This window comes from Puntigrus tetrazona, chromosome 12, assembly GCF_018831695.1.
Source record: "Puntigrus tetrazona isolate hp1 chromosome 12, ASM1883169v1, whole genome shotgun sequence".
NCBI classification, from domain to species: Eukaryota; Metazoa; Chordata; class Actinopteri; order Cypriniformes; family Cyprinidae; genus Puntigrus; species Puntigrus tetrazona.
In genome coordinates, this window is record NC_056710.1 from 8,668,395 (window position 1) to 8,693,360 (window position 24,966).

Below are 24,966 nucleotides of genomic sequence, written 5' to 3' on the forward strand. Positions count from 1 at the left end.
GTATTTTTTTTAAAAAGAAACTCTAAACTTTATTGAAATCATTTTGATAACTATATACACAACGACGCTGCTTGGACATCTAATTAACGACTGTTTTCCGTGCTAAAAGATATTCTCTCAGCTGAACAGACATTATTCTAATTTTCTTTGGCATACATACACTACTAAGAGACTGTGCCCCGTTGCAACAAAACCCTTTTAATAATTATTACTACATTTTTTTATTAACTTGAGGGGTTTGTTTCAACAGGCAGATGTGCTTTCAGTGCTAATCAAAAATGAAGAATTATGCAGTATGAATTAATGTACAGAATTCTACATCTAAAGGACGTTTATAAAAGGAAAAAAGTCACTTTTAACACAAAAAAAATAAAATAAAAATAAGCCAATACACATCCCATATTTCATAAATAAATATAATGCGAGAGCAGTGAAAAAATGGTATAAACAATGCACATAAATATAACATTTGTCAAAAATAAAGGGGGGTCATTTTGATGACAATGACAATGTTTTTGACTAGAAAACATAACATACATGTAACAAAGGCATAAAAAAAATAAAATTAACATTGTGTGTCTGCAGAATAAAATTCAATATAAACCATAATATTACCTGTGCCTTGACAGGTAACATAACCTGACATTTATTAGACTAAAATAAATAGATAAATGGCACAGTATGATTATAAAAAAGGCCATATAAAAAGGTTGCTATTAACACAAACAAGATAAACATTAAAACTAAAACATACCTTTATAATGAAATTTAATGCAGTGATAAAATTTGTTCAACACACCAGTACAAACTGAAAGATTTTACTATAGTGTACAGCACTAACACACTAATAAGATATGTGTTGTATCAAAACTTTTCCTTCTTCTATACATCAGTCTACACAGTTAAGAGTTTGATATCTCTTTCTGTGATATCTATTCTGTGTCTAGAAACAATTATGCTCACAGTTCTGGAACATAGTGGTAGCTAATGAGGACAGAATAAGAATTGATTGACCCAGTAACACAGAGCTATAAAATAGTGTTTGCAAACGCCTCTTTCCTCTGTAAAAATGCAGTTATAATAATAGGTCAGATGTTTACAAAAAGACAATGATAATGTTGTCATCAAAGATGATGACACAAAATCCTTTTACCCATCCAAATATAGGTTCTAAACACTTATGTCACATTTCAAAAATTGAATTTGACTGCATTCAGTGGGAAATACAAACCAAGTGGCATCTGCAAACAAATAAAACATGAGCTTTTCTCAGAACAAAGCATTTTTTTTTATTTTTATGTATGTACTGTATATACAGGCCTCCAGGTTGCAACCAAAAATATGAATTTGTGAGTGAAATTCTTACTGAGATTGCCACTAAATTTACATGCTATGATTTAAAGGGGTCATATGACATTGCTAAAAAAACTGTATTTTGTGTATTAAGTGTGACAAAATACTTTTAGTTTTAGCTTAAAAAAAAATATCAAATTGTTTTCCACATACCATACATTATAGTTGTTCTTATCTGCCCCGCCTTTTTGAAATGCATTGTTTTTCACAGATTATTAGCAATATTATTACCGATTATAATCAGTACTACTACTTCTCAAAATCTTTAGTCTACATGCTGTGTTCTGTAGATGGGTGAACTTCATAATATTCGTAGTGCACTTGCTGTCCAATAATCGCAATAAGCTTTGTGCTCTGTTACATTTTAGTAAGTATCAGCTTTAAAATTCTGCTTAATTCTTAACGACATTCAAAAAACAATATTTGGCGCTCTTTAATGCAGCATAAGTGACTGATTTAGTGCCTCGGTTCAACCAGCACATGAACCCATTATATCTTTCTCTTTGCTACTACAGTCCAAAATTAAAAAGGTAGGCTATTTTATAAGATAGCTTATAAAACAAATAGTTTCGGCCCTTGGTTCTGATTGGTTGAGCCACATTCATTGTAAATTGCTCTACATATGCCTCTGCGTGTTGCTCAGCAGCCTCAACCGTTTCTGAGGAACTATATTACGTGGCTGATGAATATTTGTATTAATATTGTATTTTATTTGTTTTGTGACATCTTGTTAGGTATATGGAATAACCGTTTTATAAAAGCAGTAATCCCTGTAAAGCTGTGGTATACAGTAAATTTATAACAGCTAAGAAGATTTTAGGCACTAATATGCCCCTTGGCTGTTATAAATTCACTGTAAACCATGGCTCCTTAGGGTTTATTGCTTTATTACAGTACAACGTCAATGGCTCCTTTAAAATTGGTGTCCTGTTAAAGTAGCTATAAAATCCTAATAAACATCCTTTGAAGAACCGTTTTGCTTCAAAAGTGTGCTTGTGCTATCAGCCACTTGGTTTGTAACATAACGCAATCACATTCATCCATGTTTAACTACGGCTCAAGTGTCCAAACATGTTTTGGGGGCACTGTATCTTCGCGAATGTGCAAAATTGTTAAGCATATTTAATAATAAACAAGCTTAGGCATGCAAACCAGCCCACAGCACATAAATATCCCAAAGAATGCTAATTTGCACAGCTGTAGGCTAAAGGGAGCAAAAAGTACTTGATCATTTGTTGAATCGAGGCATGTTGATTTGAAAGATTTCGACTGCCAGGCTTTGTTCCTTTGAAAGAAATCTAGCCTTCACACAAAACACATTAGCAAGTGACACGGTATCATATTCCAGCACATTATCTGAACTTCACTTTAAGTAAACTGAGCCTAAAACCTATTAGAAATCCATATACGGTATACGAACATAACCAGAACTACAGTATCCCAGTGACCTCTAATGACACCCTGACCTTCTAGCTGGCGCCAACGACTATCAAAATGAACTGCCAGAGACTGTAAATGGGGCTAAAGTGCACTGCTGGTGGTCTGCCAGGGTGACACTGCTGGCACTTTACCCACAGCCAATGCTAAATGGAACAGGACGTGACCTGTTCATGTAGCAGAGCTGCCCTTCTTCTGCAATAGTAAATGTGTAAAACCTAAACTCTAACCTAAACACTAAATAACGGATTACGGCCTCAAATCCACACAGTCTTTCCATCCTTGATGACAATGTATTTCCTGACTAAACCAGACTAACTTTTTTAAATGCATTTTTATGTTCTTGAGTAGTGTCCCATAACTAGGTTGCACTCTTTGGTAGCTGGTCATGTACTAAGACTGAAACTGTGTTCTTCTTTAATACCTTAGGTGACTTTTGTTTTCAGGAACATTTCAATTTAAAACAATGACATTTTTTGCTGCTGGATGTGAAGTTCTTGCCTCCCGCTAATACCCGTTGTTCAAGTCAACAAATCTAAAAAAGTATGGCTATAAAAACAGCATCATGAGCACATGATAAAATGGATGTCTAGAAAAATAAAACTCTTTGTATCCTACATCCGGGACCCATGGATCTGGAAAAGCTGCAAGAGAATTGAAAAAAGGCATTATAGACAAAAGAAATGCAGTACCGTTCAAGTGTGTGTGGTATTCAAGTCATCTTCTGGCTACTGCTGAAAACTTTAGTATTTTCCATACGTTGAAATTGATGTTGAAGTCCTCTATTTTAACTCACAGTTAAGCGTTTTAAGCCACAAAAGATGAGTCACAATCAAGATGATTTGTATGAGCTGTTACTAGTTTTACCGGTTGTTATCTCAGAATAACAAACCTTGTGGCTACTGACCAATCAAAATTGAGTATTCCACAAAGCAGTGTAATAACTTGTATTTCGTGAAATAACTCTTTTTGCTGTATTTTTATCAAATAAATGCAGCCTTGGATGAGCATAAGAGAATTCAAAAACACAACACTAAAATATTAGACCCCAATCTTTTGAACAGCAGTGTATGTCTATAGAAATATATAATTACTAATAACTTCTGTTTGGAAAAGTGTGAAATACGTCTCCTTGTATATTTCATGTAATACAAAAATAATTTAGCTGAAGATGTGGATATGGGTGGAGATGGCAGTGACTCAATGGCAATTTATGGAACAAACGCTGTGCTAAAATTAAAGAGTCATTCAGTTGAGTCATTCGGTCATCGTTTCTGGTCTGATGACCTGTGCTAAAAACCCCATTTTAAAGCTATATTTATTCAAGGTGCACAATAGTTTATCTGTGCACTTATGAATTACTTTAAAGGGAAAATCATGCTTCGGAGTTGCTAGGAGGTGAAGGGCATTTCATTTCAGTGCACTGTTTTATAAAAGACAAGTAATACGTGCATAAGAAGGCTTCTATTTTTAGTTTTATTGTTGTTTAATTGTGATCTTTTAATTTGGTGCACTGAAATGCAATTCACCGAAACCCTCCGACTACTAAAAATCTGTACATCTACTACTAATACAACCAACATGACAGGATTTCCTCACCAATTCCTTTGATACAAGTTTCTGCTAATCTCTAATCCACTCATTGGGGGTGGCATTTCTCTCTCCCACTTCCTCCTCCTCATCCTCCTCCTCCTCTTCCTCCCTCGCTCCATCTTCCTCCTGTGTGTCCGAGGTCTAGTTGTGTTATGAGTGGACAACAGGGTGAACAGAAACCGGAGGGGTCGCGGCACAACAGATGATGGCATAGCAAAAAAAAAAAAATGAAAAAGATTTATGAATATGTGAAGAGTAGAAGTGTGAATGGATATCAAGGCTATTGATGTTAAATGAGATGAAGAGATGTAGATTTTGTGGGTTGTACGCATGTTTTTGAGGAATGAGTCACTGTGCTTTACAGTGTTCGTGAGATGGCACAGAGAGCATAAAATTAGATTATTTGTCTGTAGATGCTCCAACCTTAGTCTTGTGGCTCTGCTCTGTCCCCAAACCTCCACCCGATGTATGCAGCTCTTTCGACACCACACAGAGAAATTCAGCCTGGTCCTCTGTTCCATAGCTGTAAGATGAGCCAATGTTCACCATCTTGAAAAGCAAGGAACAGCCAAAAAGAGAGAGAGAGAGAGAGAGAGAGAGAGAGAGAGAAGTCTTTCATTATGACACATACTTAAGATTAGAGGAAAGGGGTAAGGAAATAAAGGAAAACATCAAGATGGATCCAATGCCTGGTCAGCTGTACCAAAAACATCTTTATTCTTTCACTAGAGGTCTATTGATGAGGTTTACCTAATTGAGTGTGATTTATCTCCAAAGTTTTTTTATGGCTGTTCTTTAAAGTATTAGTAATTAGTAGACAACTTCTCAGAGGAGTATAGTGTGTTAATAGCGCTGATAGCATGGTCACTCACGAAATTCAGATGTTTGTTATACCATGATATCAACTGTTTAAAGCTAACACAGGCTCATCCAGGTAACTGCAGTCAGCACCATTCACTTTGTGGTGGAGCTTTGCGTTTGGTTAACTAATAAAATACTGAAACCCAATTCAATATTATGCTTATAATTCTTATTACGTAATTAAGGCCTGGTATTAAGGACTCGGTCTCTCATTTCATACAAACAAGGTTGCTGCCATTTTGCGACGACTTTTGTATATGGAAATAAATGAAAAGATAACTAACAAGGTGGTAAAATTTTAAACCACTATAGTCTTAAATCAATATCTTTTATCACCTTATTTATGTCGTGAAACGTTGTGCAATAAGTGGTATGATAGCACTGTATCCTTGACACTTGCTAGCAACTGCTTTCTTCACAGAAGCTTTGCACTTGATTATTTCAACTTAAATTAACATTTCGGGTCTAATTATTTACTTATGTGGGAAGTAACTGTATAATAAGCAGGATAATGTACATCAAAGCCGGCTATTCGTGCAAAATACTGCCAACTGGATGTAAATTATCACTTACTTATCATTGATGTTTAAAAGTTAAACATATCACATAAGTGAAATGCATACTGGATTGGAACGACATGTCACAGAATAAGAAACGCATCAGATTGGAACATGGTGGATGATAAATCAGCCTTATTACTTCAAACTTATCTTCACAATATCAGTGGGGCTATGCCCAACTACATAGTGATAAGCTAGAATATTATATAATTTGTCATTTCACCAAAAAAGAAGGTTTGGTGCAACTGACCATGTAAAATCCTGTTGAATGCTAATGTCAAATAGTTTAGTTTCACACTTTAGCTACATTACTGGACTCTGAATCTGAGGGGAGAATTGGACACTGGGAGCATTAGGATCAGGGGAAGGGAAATCGACTCAGTGTCAGTCCAACCCACAGTCCAGAGCAGTCCGGGGCGGGGTTTTCGGCAGGCGCGCACGCTGACCTGCTCAAACTTCCAGCCGTCCGACATGGTGGACACCATCTGGGTCAGCTCCTCTTCCTGACACTGCAACACTCGGTACACGTGTTTTGGTGGTACCTGCTGTATAAGAGACAGAGAGAGAGGGTGAAGACTGGTGTAGTGTAAAAAAAGGAATGTGGTGGGAAGTAGAGGATGATGCCAAAAGGCAAGTACGGAAAGAAAAGCAAGAGTGGGCGGGAAACTGACAGCTGTTGCATAAGCACACAAATACCGTCATTAATGTACAGTAGAAACTGAAATGGACAGAAATACAGTACAGAGAAAATGAAGAAGCTGCAAAAATCAAAACATGCTATTTCTTTTAGAAAATGAAGCTACATGGAGACATGAAAAAGGCCCTGGTCATTTACCTGTGTGGCCTTGGAGTCTCGCTCAAGAATCCTCTCTTTGATTAATTTAATCAGCGGTGTGATGTTGTAGAATTCTGCCTCCTCCAAGACACCTTAAGGCACAGACACACTTTGCTTTTAAAAACTGAACTTGAATTTAGTTACAGTTATATGTTGTTTTGACTAGATATACAAATAAAACACTAAAAACTAAAATAATATGCTGTAAAGTGAATTTAGGCATCACTATATTATAATGTACAGTATGAAAACTTTGATATTTGCTAAATATTAGATTCAGCTGTGTTTTTTAAATTATTAGTGTTTTTAGAGTGAGCATTAGATGAAGGCAAAGGAAATCTAAACGTAAAAAGTAACGTACAATGAAATCTAATAGTGCGGTTCGCTAAAAGTACTAAAACATTTTCTTGCTTGAAATAAAACAAATAAAATTAAACATCACTAATGGATGATAACCCTTCAACAAAAATGTGAAATTAAACTAACTGAAAGTACTAAGATGACAAAAACAAAAATATATAAAAATAAAAGCTAATTTAAAATAGTAATACATACTATAACAGTATATAAATGCTAATAAAGTAACAGTATATAAATAGAAAAAAAAAAAAATAATATATATATATATATATATATATATATATATATATATATATATATATATATATATATATATATATATATATACACACCAGGAGTGGCGCTAGGGTGGACTAAGAGGGCTAAAGCCCAGAATGTTTTTATTATCTTTTTATTATCATGAGCAAAAAAATCTTGTTACTAGGAATGGACTGAAATTTCTGCCACTGATAATGATCGTCCGAAAATGGCATTTTTTGTTTTCGGCAGAAAAAGAAAAATTATCTAAAAATACAAGCCGAAAATTTGTTAAATGTTAGTTAATGTGTTAACTAACATGAACGAACAATGAACAAGACATTATAGTACAAATCTGTCTTAATTTTAGTTAATGATAATATAGTTACTGTTAGTTCATGTTCATTCAGAATTAACTGCTAACAAGCACAACTGTTGATTTTAATAATGCATTAGTAAATGTTGCAAAGGAAGAGCCCTTGAAGTGTGTTCTTTTAGGTATTGTAGGGCATTTCTGTCTCATATAAGCGTCAGGAACTGCCTTGATGAAGGGTGTGACGGACCAAACGTTACCATGACAACGCTGCGCGTGCACGTAGCATTCAGCTCTCCAACAGTTGTTGCAGATAAATATTACTTCTCATTATTATAATTTTATTAGCCGATGTGACTTTTAAATCTATTTTATTTCAAGTGTATTCTGACAGGTTTGGATGTCTCTGGGCTAAGCCCCTGATATCCACTCACCCTAGAACCGCCCCTGCTGACAACGGTTAAGAAAATAAATTAACAGACCTTCTTCTGCCAACTCCTTGTTATAAACCAGCTTCCCATGTCGCAGATAGTTGAGTATGGGACCAAAATAGGTAGGGTCTCGGTCAATCACGTAAGCACCAGTTTCATCCTACACAAACAGATCACAGCTGATGATTAGACATTTTATTATGTGCCATATAAATATGCAAATCAAATATGTAAGCCTAATATTATTGTTTAATCCTAATGTGCTTTTTACGAAAAAGGTCAAATTAATATTTAATAATGTGGTGGCTGTTAGGAAAATCCCTATGTAAATGTAGCACTGACTCAGAGCTGTTTAACAGTGGTACAGGATGCTCTGAACAGTACATAACCCCAGGGGATCAAAATGTGACTTGGCACAAGAGAGGAAAGAACATTAAAGGACGGGGCATGCGGAAAGTGGCAGTGAGCGCAGGACAGGTCACATTAGCATGGCTGCAGTATTTGTCCCAGAATGGCTGAGGGTCTCCTCTCTGCAATGAATTAACCTTAAGAGCTCGGCACAGCTCTAGCAAGAGAAGGACATCATGTAGGCTACAACATGCCCTACAGAGAACATTACACAACTGAGCCCAGGGCATGAGCACTCAAATCCCACAAAGAGCAGCGAGAGAAAAAGGGAGTGCAGAGAAGCACACGAGGGTGATAAAGGTAAAAAGAAAGACAAAGATGTTGGCAAGACTGAAGACAGGCACTGCAATGTTATAAAACCACTATAATAGACAAAGAAGAAAGCATAAATGAGATAACTCACTGCATATTCACAACATGAACAATATACCTACACCAAAATACACTAAAACCAATAATATTTTAATGACATTATTTTTAAATAATAGCATTTTTAATGCATTTATAAGTCAATATATTAACATTATGGTTAAGCTGAATTAAGATAAGTCACGTGATCCTTCAGAAATCATTGTGATATACTGATTAGTGCTTCAGAAATAATTCTTGTTATTATCAACAACTGAAAACAGTGCAGTAAGTAGATATTTAATATTTCTTTAATAAATAGAAAGTTTAAAAGAACAGAAGTATTTGAAATAGATTTTTTTTTTAATTATAAATGTCTTTTTGATTATCGCAATATTTTCTGGGATTTTATAAATAATGATAATTAGACGATATTTTGCTGAGTGTGTTATTGTGCTGGTACCTTAAGGACCGCTATGGACAGATAACTCCTAAAGTTTTTGGTATTCTTCTACATTCTGTGTGGTCAGTTCACACTAATCCAAATTAGTATTTTTCAATAAATTTAAAATTGATTTTATGGACATTTTTACCTTTATAAATCCTTTTTGTTTTCTCAGAGTGTCCATTATCCTTTGAGTCAGACTTATACATTTAATCAGTGTATTATATTACTATATTAATATGAACTAAATCCATATTTGCAATGCAGAGGAAACATGTCTGGGCTTCATTGATTTAAATAATAAAAAGATATTTTAAATGTGAAACACCTTCATGTTGGTCAGAGACGCAAAAGCAGGAAATATGGTGTCTAAATCATCATAAGTCTCTTAATTCAATTCTTGCTTATTAAACTGTTGTAAAAATGTTTTTTATTGTGACCTTCCTAATAGGGGTGTCTTCAGACTTCACTCAAAGGGTTAGTTCACCCCAAAAAGATAATTCTTTCATTAATTACCCGTAAGACCTTCATTCATCTTCAGAACACAAATTAGATACAAAATAAATATATTTTTGATGAAAATGGAGAGCTATCTGACAGCAATAGACAGCCACACAACTAAAATGTTTCCATGTCCATAAACATAATAAATACTTCAGTAAAACAGTCCAGTCCAGTAGCTCTCCTTTAATGTATATGCGTGCACTTTGTTGGGGTGTTTTGAATGTTTTTTGCTACATTATCAATACTGTCAAATCGCACATTGTTAAAACAATTAGCCTACAATATTATTATTGACCAGTATTGTATAGTTTAAAATAAAACATGTAAAACATAGTATTATGGCCCATATGAAATATTTCTGTCTGGTAAAAATTTTCTTATCTTACCTTCCATTAATTTTGGACCCTGCATGTGACTCACTCTAGTTCACCACATGGACACAAACAGCATACATAGCATACACCGAACAAATTATCGGATGCACAGTTCGAAAGAAGCATCAAAATGCTTCCATTAGCTCCATAAAATCTCACAGAGGAAAAAAAAGCAGCATTTGCACATGCACACACGCACACAAAATCCCATTTTCGAAACAGCAAGTGCAGCAGACAGCCTCACATTAGACATGACTAGACTTGATAGCAGGCATGACAACACCTGCGCATGACTCCTGCAATGAGTCAGAAGAGACAAGCTGTCCCCCCGCTCGGGATTTCACAAGAACAAGAGAACGCACAAGGGATTTTACACATAATACTACTGTTTATGCCTTAAATGCTCAGAATTCAGCCTTCTAATTTCACATTCATCTGTCCGTGCTTATATTGTGTTAACATTTAACTCTGCAGTTGCACAAGGAAGTATAAGAACCAAGTCCCGATGGGGAACTAGCTGCATCCCATGGGAAATACCTGGTAGGCAAACAAAGAGCTTATTAATTTCAAAACAGAACTGCATAATAACCCGTGCCGCGTAAATCCCTTACAGCATCTGAACTTCATCTATTCTAGCTTAAGTTAAAAACACATTTTCATTTAACAAGTAATGAAAGCACCTAATAAAACTCACAATAGTCCATACCTCCTCATGACAAAAAAGTAAGACATGTCTCAAAGGGGTTGTCCACACAGAAATGAAAAATCTGTCATCATTTATTCACCCTTTCACCAAGTCAAAAGGTCAATTTCTCAAAATTAAGATTTATGCATGACCTGAAAACTGAATAAATCAGCTTTCCATTGACATATGGTTTGTTAGGATAGGACAATATTTGGCTACAACTATTTGAAGGTCTGGATTCTGAGGGTGCAAAAACATTCAAATATTGACAAATTGCCTTTAAAGTCGTCCAAATAATGTTCTTAGCAATGCATATTGTTTTGTTTTTATATTTTTAGTAGGAAATTTACTAAATATCTTCGTGGAGCATGATCTTTACTTAATATCCTACCAATCTTGGCATAAAAGAATCATAATTTTGCCCCATGCACTGTATTTTTGGCTACTGCTATAAATATACCTCAGCGACTTAACACTGGCTTTGTGGTCTAGGTTCACATTTCATTCCAAAATCATGAGATTCTTTCTTTTGTGGAACATAAAAAGATATTTTGAAGAATGTATTAACCAAACAGTTTCTTTCTTTATATTAACTTCAACTCTTTAAATGCACGTGAACTACCAATGAAGAACAGACCAGGCCAGAAATAGAACAGAGAAGCCTCCATAGATATTTTTGTGCAGAGGGCTGGGAGTCTTCAAGGTGCCGTGACTCTAATCTTATTAGAAGAGTGACATGAGCAGTGAGAGAGCACAAAACACCACAGAGGCCAGTAATAACGGAGCTGTGATGGGAGATTGTCTGTGCCTCGTCACTTACTGTGGGGATGGAGGCACTTTGAATGTGGAAGAAGAGGAAATATAAGAGGATAGCTTGGGAGGGGGTGGATACCGTGAAGGCAGAGTACCATCTGTTAAGAAAAAAATACTTTTTGTGTGCTTTACGATTAAGAGTAATTGGAAGCTAAAAAAAAAAAAAAAATACTGTGCATGCATAAAGCTCACGTTTCACCCCACAATCAAACAATGTAAAACATATATAGGTAGCTTATTTCACATTATAGGTGTTGGAAAGATAAGAATTAAAATTAGAATTACATCCAGGGTTAGATTTGTGCCTTCCAAGCAGACACATGAAGCCATCTGCCAACATGAAATTATGTAATATATTAACTTTTGCTGCTAGAAGAAAACATTTTATTGCAGTGGATGAGTGATAAGACCCCCTTCACACAAGGGTTGGCGTATAGCGATATTTTTTTGGTCCCACTGGAACTCCTGGCATGTGCTCTACATTCTGACAGATCAGTTCTATAAGATAGGGAAGCTTTATTTGGATTATCATAGGCCTCATTTCACTTTGGTCGTTTAACAAGTATCCTAACATTAAAAAGATACTCCAACCGAAAATACAGTTCTTTCATTATTTACATACCCTCACGTCTTTCCAAACCTGTATGAGTTACTTTTTCTTCCGTGGAACATTAAAAAGAAGATATTCGAGGATGGACATCAAAGGGCTGGCTCCAGAGTTCTTTAAAATAATCTTCTTTTGTGCTCCAGAGAAGAAAGAAATGCATACAGGTTTGAAATGACGCGAGGGTGAGTAAATAATGGCAGATTGTTAATTTAAAAGTATATGGGTAGTTGACGAATAGAAATTGGGCTGTGTCTTATGGTGTGACAGCAAAAAAAAAAAACAAGTAACATGAGAAAGAGTTTTTTTTTCTGTTACATCAAAGGACACATTAAAGCGTCAACTACCTATATATAGAATTTTATTTCAATTTTTATTCCTTATTTACATTTAACTGACTGTTTTGTTGTGATCATTTTTTAAATTATCTGATTAATAATGCATTCATAAAATGTAAATGTTAAACATTACATCGTCATTATTATTGAATCTTAAACAGATTATTATTAAATATTAAACTAAATATTAAAAATATATAGATAATAATAATTATATCATTATTTTATAATGTTTTATAATGTGTAATTTATATCATTTTATTATTTTTATAATATCATTATTTTTTTAAATACGCTATTCGTGACATTCAGACCGGCGATGATGTGCTGATAATCTAGGAACTTCGCTCGGTTCAAAATCAGCTTCAGGCGGGCCACGTTGTCTGAACGATTCATCGTGGAGTAAAATATGTACATTTCTGTCAAATAACTGCGACGCAGCTCAGCTGCACAAGCACTGGGGGTCCGCATTATTAAGCGGCGCAGCACGTGTGCATCCATCTGACTGAAGACCCCCGCTGCATCATTAATACACAGTCATACACTAACACCACTCACTGCTGTCTTACCGTGTCAGAATGCAAGTCCTGCTGCTGACACAGTCGGTACAGAAATGAAGTCTGCTCCTTTAGCAGCGTTTGTCGTGTCGTTAGAAACACCGTCCCGCCGACGTTGAGACGGACCCATTTGCCGTTATTACCTCCGGCAGTATTAACCGCTGAACCGTTTCCTATGATATTTTCTGCCCCTCCGGATTCAACAGCAGTAGATGTGCCTGTTGTGGCTCCTTCGCTTCCCTCGTTGTCTTTGTTATTATTATTGTTGTTGTTATTATTGTTCAGGTTGCTGTTCGTTCTTGAGAGGGATCCCGTTTCCGGTAAAGCCTGAGGCGCCGCCGTTTTTCCTTTGTCCTCCGTTGCCATTAGGGAACTACACTGAGGCTGGCGGGCGGTATATAAGCGGGCTGTCGGTGCGGCTCGGATGCTGTTCTGATGCCGTTCTGTGTCCCGCGGTGAAGCGGCGTGCTACCGGTTTCGTCCGTATCATAGAAGTAGAATAAGCGCGGCGGTTGATTGGCTCGTATTCTGCGATGTGTAAGCCCCGCCCACTTGCCCGTTGATGCACTTTTGACGCAGAAACCTGCGCAGAGTCTGGGATGCTGGATGTATTTATGTATTAGCAACAGCAATTGATGTTTAAGATTCTCCACTAGGTCTAGGGCATTAATCGACTTGCTTTTTGGTACATTCTCAAATTATTCTGATAAAAGGATTGTCAGGTTTGACACAAACCTAAGTAGGCTTGTGGATGCGGATCGAGTGCTGCTGTTAAAGCAAAAGTGGAACAAGTCAAGTAAATATTCAAGATTGAGGAAAAGGTAAATGCTGTTAAAGTGACCTTGCGTACCAATGCCATCAACCACTAGTCTGAATATCAAGATGGATTAGAATATTAACTTTAATCAGTTTTAGCCTTTTTACTAACGGTTTCATACGTTTGACCCCTTAATATGAACAACACAATGAAATTAAACATCAATTTATGGTGTAAATTCAGTAAATGTTTATTCAGTCTGTAGTTACAAATTATTAAGCTTGCAAAAAGAGAAAACAGATTTCTAAAATAACATAAAATATAATATAAAATAAAATATTTTAACATATGCCTAATTTATCTCTGTGCTTTTAATAAACTAATCTATCTGTCTCTTAGGACATTTTTACATTAACAGACCCTGTTGCTTTCTCCAGTGGAAAAGTAAGAACACCGCAGAGTCTCACATCGTTCAGATCAGCTTATCTTAATCTTAAATGTCAACATTGATTTTATTGATAATTTGTAAATATCCACGAGCGTGAACTTTGTCATTAACACAAGTTAGGGCAAATATTTTTTACTTCATTGCATATACATGCCCAGCACTAATTGGAAGTATTATGGATTCAGTTGCACACACACAAAAAAAAATAAATAATTATGGGGCAAAAATGTACCCAGTGACTTTACGAAGCTGCTTGTAAATATCTGATGCTAAGTCGATTAAATCCGTTCCAAGTCTTTCATCTGTATCCTTTAGACTGCTGTTCATATGCTGTACTAGGCCTATCAGTCCTGGCTTGGTCTCTGGAACCAAAGAGCAAAGGCTGCATGCTGATGAAAGTAAAGTTGTACATCTGTGGGAGCCCATGATGAGCTGTCCGATTAAAACGACTCCAAGAGAAGAGTGGAAGACCATTCTGAGTAGTGGGTCCGTTCACAGCTTCAGCTGAAAACATCTGGGCCATGTGATAATCTGTAACCTAAATCAATCAATCAATCAATCAATCAATCATTTTTATTTATATAGCGTAAATGCATGCAGCCTCCATTAGAATCGCACTATATCCTTACTAGTTTTTATGTAATAATAAAACATAGACCAAAATGACCCATTTCTGTACCTTAGTATCATAACAACCCCCTGGATGAGGTCGTCGGAGCCTCAGGTCATTTCGGCAGCAGATGGATTTACAAGGATGCTTCTTTGAATATGGGTCCTTTCTGTAATCTAATATGACAAAGAGCTGCTGTTCATCAAAAAGTGAGATTAACAAGATGCTAGATCTCTTTGATCAAAACAGTTTAAGTCATTTCCAAGAAGAAAACCTAAACTCACCATTGTACCTCATAATATATTTCAAAGTGTCCAGATTAGTGACTTTTCCCTGGTCCCTGCGGAAAATTTTAGCACGTGGACAGAGGTCATATGAGAAGTCTTCTCCGTACTTTTTCCACATCACGCCATAACCACTCATTCGGTAAATGTCTGAGTGGAAAGGTATGTTGTAGGATCCCCAGTAACCTATTGAAATGACGTTTTCCCTTTAGTGCAATTTTACTCTCCAATTAATTTCCAATGGACTGATCATACTACTTTTCTTGTTCTGAAAATACTCCTCACCGTGACGCAGAGCTTGTGACTGATCAGAATACAACACCAAACCAGGAATCTGCTCCGTAACAGTCAGACTCCAATCCTCAATCTGCTTTCCAAGTGAAACTCTTTTCAGATCCACCACCATATACTGGTTATTGTAGGTCCCTGAAAAAACCCATTCAGAAAATAATTGAAAATAAAAAGGCCATATATACAGTACATATAAGAGGTGCATCTTAAAAATGACAATATTGTGAAAAAGTTTGAATTTTTTTTTCAAGATGTGAAATGTTCCTATATTCTAGATTCATTGCATGTAAAGATTTCAAAAGTTTTTTTGTGTGTGTGGTTTGTTTTAATTTTGATGATTAGAGCTTACATTTGAAAATATGAGAAAATGCTTCTTAAAAGACCATTCCTACAGTTTAAATTCCAGATATCTCTTGTGTTTTAATACCACAATAATAGTGAAGACTTGGCAGTGGTCAAGAAGACAGTCATTGACACACTCCACAAAGTGGGTAAGTCACAGAAGGTCATTACTGAAAGGGGTGGCTGTTCTCAAGAGTGCTGTATTGCGGCATAATAAATGTTGAGTTTACTAGAAGGTAGAAATTGGGTAGGAAAATGATCACAAGCTTGAGAATACTATCAAACAAAGCCTATTCAAACACTTGGGAGAATGTCACAAGGAGTAGACTGATGCTGGAATCAGTGCATCAATAGTTTTCTTTACATGCTATATGTATGTGTGCTATTAATACACACATATGAAAATACACATAAATGTTTTCAAAACATATGCATGCATGCATGTGTGTGACTTTATACACAAAAGAGGATATTTTAAAAAATGTCCTCGTGTTGGACCCAGTTGACCTCAATTATGAAGAAACATCCAACCAAGTATCTTATTTTGTGTTCAGCTGAAAAATATAACGCATGCTTTTTTTTTTAAAGCATAAGAGTGGGACTAAGGGTGAGAAATTTAATGCTACAGCATGCAGTCACATTCTAGAGAACTGCATGCTTTCAGCTTAGTAGTAATGAAAGGCGACACCGCACTGCAAATACAGAACACATTTTTTGCATATTATCATCTACATTTGCCTTGTGCATCTCTGTCTCACCCGAATTGTGTTTGGAAAATATTTGGGCCCATTGCTTCCCCGTGCAGGCCAGAGCATTTGCTACGCGCACCCTTTGCCAGGCAAGCAAAGCCTCTGGGGTCACCAGAGAGAACAGGGAGGAGTTGAACAGGTTAATGGTGGTTTGAGTTACAAACAATCCTGTTCCCAGCAAATAAAAGTCATCCAGAGATGACAAGATCCCTGGAAATGATACAAGAAACCGTTTTATTGTTCTAAAATATTGTTAGTTTGAATACAGAAGACAATATTCCTCTACATACCAGGGTAGCTGCTAAAGGACAGTCTGCTTGTTCCATTATGTTTATTTTTCAAATCCCAATGTTTGTAGATCCTCATGCTTGCAGCATAGGTGTACCAGCTGGAGTGACCAAGCAACAGATTCTCATATCCAGGTAACATCTGCAGATAAAATGTGCAAAAAAACAAATGACTAAAGCACACCGAAACAAAGCCATTTCCAAAACAGACAGCCCCGTAAATTCAGATTAGTGCTATTGAAAACCTCTGTCATGGGGTCCGAAATCAGAATGCGTGATTATAGTCATGAGGTGAAGGCATCATTTTACCTCTAACCTTGATGAGAGCAGAGCAGTGACTCATGCCGGGCATTCTGAAGGAGTCAGAAGAAGAGTTGGAACGCCTTTTAAGAACAGGGATTAAATCTAGCAAATCCCCAATACCATTGAGGAACTGAACCGCAAACATGGAAAGAGGCTGGGAATCAAATTGCAAGAGTGGAGTTTTCCTCATTAACACAACATTATAAACATTTAGGCATCACTGTCAATGAACGAATACACATTTTTAAAAAGTTGACCTGAAGTGTTTATTTCAGAACGAGATGTCCGGCACATCTAAACGGATGTGTGCACATTTCAGGTTTCCTGACCTTTTCCTGTCTGCTTTTGGCCCAGTACTCTGCTCCAGCATGCAGTCCGTCCATCTGAGCCACTAGAAGACCCACATGATGCCACAAAGGATCAGTCTTCGCATGTAATTTCACTTGTGTTCTTGTCCATGAGTCCTGCTCACTATTTTAAAGAATGGAAGTAAACACACATAATCTTATATTAGTAATACAGGTGTTTATGCAATACAAAATTCTAAGATTTTGAAAGTCTTTGAAACCTCTAGATGTAAATACACTGCAAGTGTCTTTGATCATACCTGACATCATTTTAAATGTGGAATAGTGCAATCAATTAAAAAATAAAAAATAAATAACTTACCTTATAAAGAGTTTCAGGCGTTTCAAAACACTATTATCCTTTATCATCTGAGGATACATATTATGGTAATGGTTTATCATCTGTCTGTGAATAAAAAGTTATTGAGATAATAATAATATGAAATGTTGTATACTTTGGTTATTATTGCTGTAGTTAACACCCATGACAAAATATTTTAGTATACTAAAAAACTTAGACCTACTTTCTAGCTGAAAAAGTGTGTTTAATTATATTAAATGTGCACTTAAAAAATGTGTTAGTGTAGGCCACTTCAGCTCTTGAAAACATATATTTTTAAAAAAAATTTAAAATCTTTCTTAACATTCTTTTTAAGTGCACTTTGTAACAATAGCGAATTAAATTTTTTCCTTTCAATACATTTTAAATACTGTCTTTTTATAATCTTGCGTCATGCTTTAAAGAAGTTCATTTACAAAAACAGACTAAATTAAGCCTGCCCTGACCCATCTCAGGTCCAAAAAAATATTTATTTTAATATTTGTGAATTGATTATCCCAACAGCATTCAAAATACCACATTTGGTGTCAATCTGTTTTTGTTTTCTTTTTTCTTTTTGTTTTTTATTAGAAGTCTAAGGCTTAGTCAGTGTATTGAACTTACGGGGCTGTAAGGTATCCTTCAAGGTATCCAGCCAAGAAATATGTAATTTCATCGTTCTCCTGGAATTGTCCATAACCAGCCTGTACTTCCAGCACTCCCCATCCAGAAACATACAAACTATCGTTGAAATAACCAAAAGCATCTCCTTCCTCTTCCATTGCGTCCTCTTTCAGCACCACAGATCTCTGCACAGCATCCCAATATACGGTGGCTCTCTGAACATCTAGCGCGAACAGAAATCACAAAAAAATTATAAGCTGCATAGGGTTTCGGTAGCGCCTCTTTTGATAACCAATTTCCGAATGAATTTAACACGTTGTTCTAATGTTATGCAAACATGCAAAAAGACACGCGGCTAAAACGTACTGAAAGAGTAAAGTTTATTTAGGACACTTACGCTGAACCTTCACGATGGCCGCCGTTACGACGCACAAAATAACCCCCCCGGCAAAACGATGCATGTTTTACTTCAAATCACACCATTAAGGAGTTTACGTTATGAATCTCATTAGCGCTATTCAATCCATATACAAACCTTCAGTCAAATATAGACTACATACGGTGGCAGGTAAGCGCTACGACGAATTTCTACCTTAAAGGCTAAACTTCGCATAACATTCTTGTCTCTCTAGGCCTACAGTTAGCTTTCTGTCACCTGTTGGATCGCTAAGCGTTTAAAAGATTTCCACCCCAGATGGGACTCGAACCCACAATCCCTGGCTTAGGAGGCCAGTGCCTTATCCATTAGGCCACTGGGGCTTGCGTCATATATTCTCTGACTCGTGACTTAGAAAACTGCAAAGCAAATAAAAGTACGTCAGATATTAGATTATTTTATTTTTTAAAGTTAGGTGTTTTATTAAATACATCCTATATAAAAAAGATGCTGTATATAATCAATAAATAATTATAACTTGCTATTCAGATACACGTTTTCGTATTAAGTGATTAATAACTAATTATTATTTCTGTTTCAGTACATTACCAGTTGTAAAACATTACATAATAAATAGTGTATTCAGAACGAGTAGTAATGTCATAACAAATAACAAAATCAGAACAGGACGTATGGTGCTTTTATTCTAAAAGACTGTGACACCGGCACTTTCAAAGAACTGCCGCCTCCATGTGCCTCCTGTTGTGATGGTTTTTCTCTAGTCAGGCTAGTTATCGGCTGGCTTCTTTTAATATCTGCGCCGGTAACATTGTAAGTTGATATTCGTATGTTTAAAATATCAATAACAATAGCATTTTAGATTTACTAATGTTGATAGGATGGAAGGACTAGTGTAAAGTACTGGTTGAGAGTAAAGTTTTAGTAGCTAATTCTTTGAGCTAGCCTGAGCGGTGTGTATCAGCCATTGTACCAATGATGCAATGATTAGCATGCTAGCTGTGCGAGACAACGTAACTCAGTAACGTCTATTTCGAGCTGCAAGGTGCAACTGCTTGTTTTAAGGAACACTTTTCAACGCCAGTCTTTTATTTACATGTATAGTGACAGCCTAGCACATCGAGCTAATATTACAGTCCTGATAGTAATGAATTAAAAATCGTGGATGTAAAGAACGTTACTCATGTACGATAGAGTGAGATATAATTTATATATGAGTAAATTAATGTGTATCCGCGATCTATCTGTTTTTTAAGGTCTAGTGTGCTAGATTTTTGTGATTCCTGTTAATGTTTTATTAACTTCACTAATACAGAAAGCAAAGGGAAAGCAATGGCCTCTGGAGATATTGCTCAGATTACAGAGGCGCTGGCCAAGACTCATGTCGGAGAAGTGGAATTAAATTATAAGGGACGAGGGCTGAAGTTGGACAATGCAGAGTCAGGTGAGTTAAACAATCTGTTAGCAGATGTGTACATTTTTTCTTTGTCAATGCATATACCTCAACACTCAGAATTTTCCCTCCTTTTCTGTGATGTTGCAGTGAAAGAGATGGTGCAGGAGATCGAACAGTGTCAGGGTCTGCAGTCTCTCAGATTAGAGGGAAACACGTTGGGGGTTGAAGCAGCACAGGCAATTTCAAAATCTCTTGAAGCGAAAAGGGAATTGGAGGTAGTTTTTAAATTGCCAGTGGAAAATGTTCACTCTTTGACTTTGCCTTTTTTAATTTTGCTTTTGTTTGGGGTTTTTTACTAAGCAATGCCACTGGAGTGACTTGTTCACAGGTCGCCTTCGTTCTGAAATTCCACCTGCTCTGGTAAGACAATATCCATCTCAAAAAGCTCTGTTAAATGTATTTGCTGTGATTTAATGCATTTCCAACATTTTCTAGAAATCATTGGGCAGTGCTTTGATGACATCAGGGGCCAGACTGACTCATCTGGACTTAAGCGACAATGCCTTCGGTCCTGATGGTGTAAAGGGAATTGAAAGCCTGCTAAAGAGCTCTGCCTGCTATACCTTATGTGAGCTCAGGCTTAATAATTGTGGCATGGGCATTGGAGGGGGTATGGTAAGTTTAGGCCGAGATCAACAAAAATGTTTCTTGAAACAGATGGACTTTGTTATTTGTTGTTTAAATTATTATTATTGTTATTATTTTTTAAAAGGTCCTTGCTTCTGCTTTGACTGAATGTCACAAGCAGTCCAGTGCAGCTGGCTCCCCCCTGAGGTTAAAAGTCTTCATAGCTGGACGCAATCGGCTGGAGAATGATGGTGCAACTGCACTTGCCAAAGCATTTAAGGTACTAAGCTGTATATGTGTGTGTATATATATATATATATATATATATATATATATATATATATATATATATATATATATATATATATATATATATATATATAAATAGAAATGAGTGCTGTCAAACATGCATTTCCATTCAAAAGTTTTTATGTAATGTGTGCATGCTGTGTTTATTTATCATGTATATATGAATACACATGCGTGTGTGTAAACAAAACCTTTTATTTTGGATGTGATTCATTGTGGTTAATCATTTGACAGCACTAATATATTTACATAATTTATATTATATTTACATATATTTACACTATTGTTTGAAAGTTTGAGGGCAACTTTTTTTAATTAATACTTTTATGTGGCATACATGAATTTACATTGATCAAATGTTAGTGATTTTTACAAAGGATTTTTAAATAAATGTTGCTCCTTTGAAGTTTGTTTGTGACTTCTTAAAAAGAAATAAAAAACAAAATTACATATTCCACTGCCATAAAATGTAATTATTCTACTGTATATTTCGCTTTCTTTGACTTTTTTGTTGGAAGTTGTTGGGCAGTCTTGAGGAGGTCCATATGCCACAGAATGGAATCAACCATTCTGGTATCACTGCTTTAGCCACAGCCGTAAAGCACAACCCGAACCTTCAGGTCCTCAACCTCAACGACAACACTTTTACTAAGAGAGGATCGATAGCCATGGCGGAGGTATGTTGCGCAACTCTGTATCATGCTACAAAATACATTATAAAAGAGATGTTTATTAATGCCTGTCTTTGTGATTTAATCAATGTTTAGGCTATTAGGCACCTCCAGTGTCTTAAAGTCATCAATTTTGGAGACTGTTTGGTTCGCTCGGAAGGTGCAATTGCTATAGCAGGGGCCCTTCGAGAGGGACTGCCATTTCTCAGGGTTAGCTGATGCATGATACCAACATTGGGTCTAGCTAACGCACACAAACACTTCTATTCAATGTTTGTAGATACTGTGAGCAGTCTAAAAATATTTGTTTTGCTTAGGAGCTGAATTTATCATTTGGAGAAATTTGTGAGGCTGCAGCTGTGGTAGTTGCAAAGGCTGTTCGGGACAAAGCTAATCTGGAGAAACTGGACCTTAATGGTAAAATGCAATCGTGTATTACTTCATTTTATTACTTCTAAGTATGCCTACCTTCCCACTTTAATCTACTACTGGTGCCCTGTCTTTTAAAAAAAGCCTTATACTGTATCGAAACATTCCGCAAAAAATATTAGACTAAAACAACAGTAATTGTAAATGTGTTAGACTAGAGAATTAATTTGTTTTCTTTCTGACTAATGGGCCTCTTGTTGTCGGTCACAATATTTAAAGGCTCACAACATAAGGTTTTAAGCATTTCTGTCGCAATTATGACAGGCTGCATGCTTTCAAACTTCTCATTAACAGAAATTGTTAGCTTTGGTTAAAAAGCTGTTTATATAATTCTGTGGTAATTTGATATTTTCTGGTTGCTTGTTTAGGAAATAGCTTTGGAGAGGAAGGCTGTGAGGCTCTCAGGGAAGTGATGGAGAGCATGAACATGGAAGATCTGCTGGGCTCACTGAGGTATTACTCTGGGTTGTATAGGATTTGTTTGTATGAATAAATTGAAGGGGAATTCATATAATTGTATTTTAAATACTTTTACAATTACAATAACGAAAGATGTGCTTAATGCAGTGATGATGAAGGACAGCCTGATGATGATGATGATGATGATGAGGAAGATGAGGAAGAGGAAGAGAAGGAAGATGAAGAGGATGCAGAGGAAAATGGTGTCAATGGAACAAAAGATGTCATTGAAGAAAAGGTGATCTGCATGCCTGAATGGACTGTGAAACATGATGTTTCTATTTTACATCAGATGATCAATTTGGAGTTTACCTGCATTGTCCTCTCCACAGGAGGAGCCTCACTGCTTTTCTGAACTTACGTCCTTCCTCATCTCCCCATCAGCTGAGAAACTAATCTCTCTTGGATCCAAAAGGATCCCGCTCATTGAGCAGCAGGTACAGCCTTGATTCATAAGGTCCAGTTGTACATCTGGATGGTTTAACTTGTTTTCCAATCCCATTAAATAATTTCCTCTCCTTCTTAGGTCGACGTTTTAGATGCTAGCAAGGTGTCTGAAGTTTTTCTCAAGATTTCATCAGTATACGAAGACGAACCAGAAGTAAAGCAAGCTATTTTTGAGAGCACTGGTAATGTAGCAATGTAATCATTGGCATTTAAGTGAACATTTAAACAGACATTGACTTGAATTATCATCATTTACTCACCCTCATGTTGTTCCAAAATGTGTGACTAATCATCTGTTCATCTTTTTGCACAGATGCCCTGTTGAGGAAAGCCTTTTCCAACTCCCACTCTCAATCTTATAGTTTTATCTCCTCACTAATAGTGAACCTGGGTCTTTTAAAGGTGCTATACTCATTGATGATCAGATATTTTATTTCCCCCCCATTTTGTCAGTTTTGTTCATTATTGCTGCTCGCTTTTTCAGAGTGAAGATAAAAAGATAAAGAAGGTATCTGTAATGCCTGGACACTTGCTTGCTTTGGAGCATGCAGCTGCACAAGAGTTTTTCCCAGCAGATCAGGCTGGAGTTCTGGAAGAATTTGTGTCACGGTTAGTTTGTGTTCAAAATATAATGTTTGTCTAGTTTGTCTGCACTCAATAAAAGTTAGGAAGCTACAGTATTACTGCTACTTTAAGGTTACCTTAAGGTACAATCGCTAACATATTTGTACCTCTTTTACCCTTAAATGTTAGTACTTAAAATCTTACATACCATTGGAAAAGGTTACCACTCTAGTGACAGTTTTGTACCTTTTTTTTGTTTCTGTGTACTTTAATAATCTTAAGACATTACATATATGTACATGTTTGTTTTCCAGAAATGGCAAAGTCTTAGAATCCTGCTGCAATGCCAGAGATGCTCTCAGGACCACATTGGTGAAAAGGACCACTGCTTAATTCTTATTAATCTTAACCCTGATTATAGAGCCACTGAAATTAATACGGGTCAAAAAAAAACACACACGCTCTGTAAACTATTGATTTAGTTTATCTATGTTCAGTGATTTCTGGATCCATTTTGGCATGCAGATCTCAGACTGCAATGGTTGGCAAAGTATAGTGATGACTAGTGCCTCATGACAATTAACCCCAAATGAATTTCCTTACAGCTCAACTGTAGACAGTTAGCTTTGAATGAGAGTGTTGTGTTCTTTCATCTCTTTTTAGAAATATTGCTTCTATTTTTTTATACATGGAAAGGGAAAAAGGGGGGGCGCGGGGCACTGGATGATAATTAGACTTAATTATCGCTTAAACCTTAAATGATTGTAATGTTATAACTGATATTTCTGAACAATTGTCATTACTTAAACTGTCACATTGACATGGAGCTGCGAGCATGTTCACTCTCTCATGCCTTTTATTAGATACGTGCCATATTGTGAGCTATTGGTGGTGCAGTTAAAACCAAAATCAAGTAGTATAAAAATCTTTGGATTGAAATGAAGAAGGGAGTGAAAGTGAAGGGGAAAAAATGTTTGGACATAGTATATTTAATACTAACCTACAACTGGTATGCACTGAATATTGTTATATTTGCAACATTCCGTTTTGTTTTTATTAAAGTTTTCTTTTCTTGGGAGAAAAGTCATGATGTCTGTGTTTTATTGTAATATCATCACTTATAATGTTCTGTAGTTTGGCTCTCACTCCACTGGTGTTTAACCAAACGCATGCCCCAAGTTCACTGAGCCTTGCACTGAGTCCAGCAAACCTGTCTGGCGATTTTTCTCCGTATCTCGACTGTGAAAAGAGTA

The 24,966-nt window shown here is 36.2% G+C and overlaps 3 protein-coding genes and 1 non-coding gene across 9 annotated transcripts; 1 reads left to right on the forward strand and 3 right to left on the reverse strand.

The window, feature by feature from the left end:
- Position 1: 1 nt before the first annotated feature.
- Positions 2 to 13,591, reverse strand: kctd17 (potassium channel tetramerization domain containing 17). 3 transcript variants are annotated; one of them, XM_043254245.1, is made up of 7 exons: positions 13,069 to 13,591; positions 8,032 to 8,140; positions 6,640 to 6,731; positions 6,203 to 6,349; positions 4,807 to 4,932; positions 4,390 to 4,524; positions 2 to 3,434 (listed from the first exon to the last, which is right to left on the reverse strand). In XM_043254245.1, the coding sequence occupies exons 1-6, from the start codon at positions 13,420 to 13,422 to the stop codon at positions 4,414 to 4,416; spliced, it is 939 nt and encodes a 312-aa protein (XP_043110180.1). In that variant the 5' UTR covers positions 13,423 to 13,591; the 3' UTR covers positions 2 to 3,434; positions 4,390 to 4,413. The 3 variants fall into 3 exon arrangements, with proteins under 3 accessions (XP_043110180.1, XP_043110182.1, XP_043110183.1); XM_043254247.1 differs by having other exon boundaries at positions 6,251 to 6,349; positions 13,069 to 13,587; XM_043254248.1 differs by lacking the exon at positions 4,390 to 4,524 and having other exon boundaries at positions 13,069 to 13,588.
- Positions 13,592 to 14,048: 457 nt separating this feature from the next.
- plbd1b (phospholipase B domain containing 1b) lies at positions 14,049 to 19,154 on the reverse strand. 4 transcript variants are annotated; one of them, XM_043254276.1, is made up of 12 exons: positions 18,953 to 19,154; positions 18,815 to 18,821; positions 18,418 to 18,640; positions 17,797 to 17,880; positions 17,457 to 17,598; positions 17,141 to 17,281; positions 16,828 to 16,966; positions 16,547 to 16,747; positions 15,441 to 15,581; positions 15,156 to 15,341; positions 14,941 to 15,047; positions 14,049 to 14,799 (listed from the first exon to the last, which is right to left on the reverse strand). In XM_043254276.1, exons 3-12 carry the CDS (start codon positions 18,573 to 18,575, stop codon positions 14,560 to 14,562), a joined length of 1,539 nt encoding a protein of 512 aa, XP_043110211.1. In that variant the 5' UTR covers positions 18,576 to 18,640; positions 18,815 to 18,821; positions 18,953 to 19,154; the 3' UTR covers positions 14,049 to 14,559. The 4 variants fall into 4 exon arrangements, 3 of the variants coding, with proteins under 3 accessions (XP_043110211.1, XP_043110210.1, XP_043110212.1); XM_043254275.1 differs by having other exon boundaries at positions 18,815 to 19,154; XR_006252240.1 differs by having other exon boundaries at positions 14,658 to 14,799; positions 15,164 to 15,341; positions 18,815 to 19,154.
- On the reverse strand, positions 19,104 to 19,176 carry trnar-ccu. Its single transcript has one exon. It is a non-coding gene; the product is annotated as a tRNA-Arg (tRNA).
- A 340-nt stretch (positions 19,177 to 19,516) lies between these two features.
- Positions 19,517 to 24,796, forward strand: rangap1b (Ran GTPase activating protein 1b). The gene is made up of 16 exons (XM_043254273.1): positions 19,517 to 19,624; positions 20,127 to 20,255; positions 20,355 to 20,482; positions 20,568 to 20,627; positions 20,703 to 20,882; positions 20,980 to 21,114; positions 21,662 to 21,820; positions 21,911 to 22,024; positions 22,132 to 22,231; positions 22,612 to 22,696; positions 22,811 to 22,940; positions 23,035 to 23,139; positions 23,229 to 23,331; positions 23,463 to 23,551; positions 23,634 to 23,758; positions 24,028 to 24,796. Exons 2-16 carry the CDS (start codon positions 20,144 to 20,146, stop codon positions 24,104 to 24,106), a joined length of 1,704 nt encoding a protein of 567 aa, XP_043110208.1. The 5' UTR covers positions 19,517 to 19,624; positions 20,127 to 20,143; the 3' UTR covers positions 24,107 to 24,796.
- Positions 24,797 to 24,966: the final 170 nt, after the last annotated feature.

Bases quoted from the DNA above. Each gene is read 5' to 3' on its own strand.
- kctd17 (XM_043254245.1), bottom strand. From the start codon at position 13,422: ATGGCAACGGAGGACAAAGGAAAAACGGCGGCGCCTCAGGCTTTACCG. The intron at 8,141-13,068 runs GTAAGACAGCAG...CTGTTTGTGTAG, and splicing joins AGGACTTGCATTCTGACACG to GATGAAACTGGTGCTTACGT. The intron at 6,732-8,031 runs GTCTGTTAATTT...CTGTGCCTTAAG, and splicing joins CAAGGAGTTGGCAGAAGAAG to GTGTCTTGGAGGAGGCAGAA.
- plbd1b (XM_043254275.1), bottom strand. From the start codon at position 18,878: ATGCATCGTTTTGCCGGGGGGGTTATTTTGTGCGTCGTAACGGCGGCC. The intron at 17,881-18,417 runs GTAAGTTCAATA...TTTTATTCACAG, and splicing joins GAAGGATACCTTACAGCCCC to ACAGATGATAAACCATTACC. The intron at 17,282-17,456 runs GTCAGGAAACCT...TTTGATTCCCAG, and splicing joins CCAAAAGCAGACAGGAAAAG to CCTCTTTCCATGTTTGCGGT.
- rangap1b (XM_043254273.1), top strand. From the start codon at position 20,144: ATGGCCTCTGGAGATATTGCTCAGATTACAGAGGCGCTGGCCAAGACT. The intron at 20,628-20,702 runs GTAAGACAATAT...AACATTTTCTAG, and splicing joins CTGAAATTCCACCTGCTCTG to AAATCATTGGGCAGTGCTTT. The intron at 20,883-20,979 runs GTAAGTTTAGGC...ATTTTTTAAAAG, and splicing joins TGGGCATTGGAGGGGGTATG to GTCCTTGCTTCTGCTTTGAC.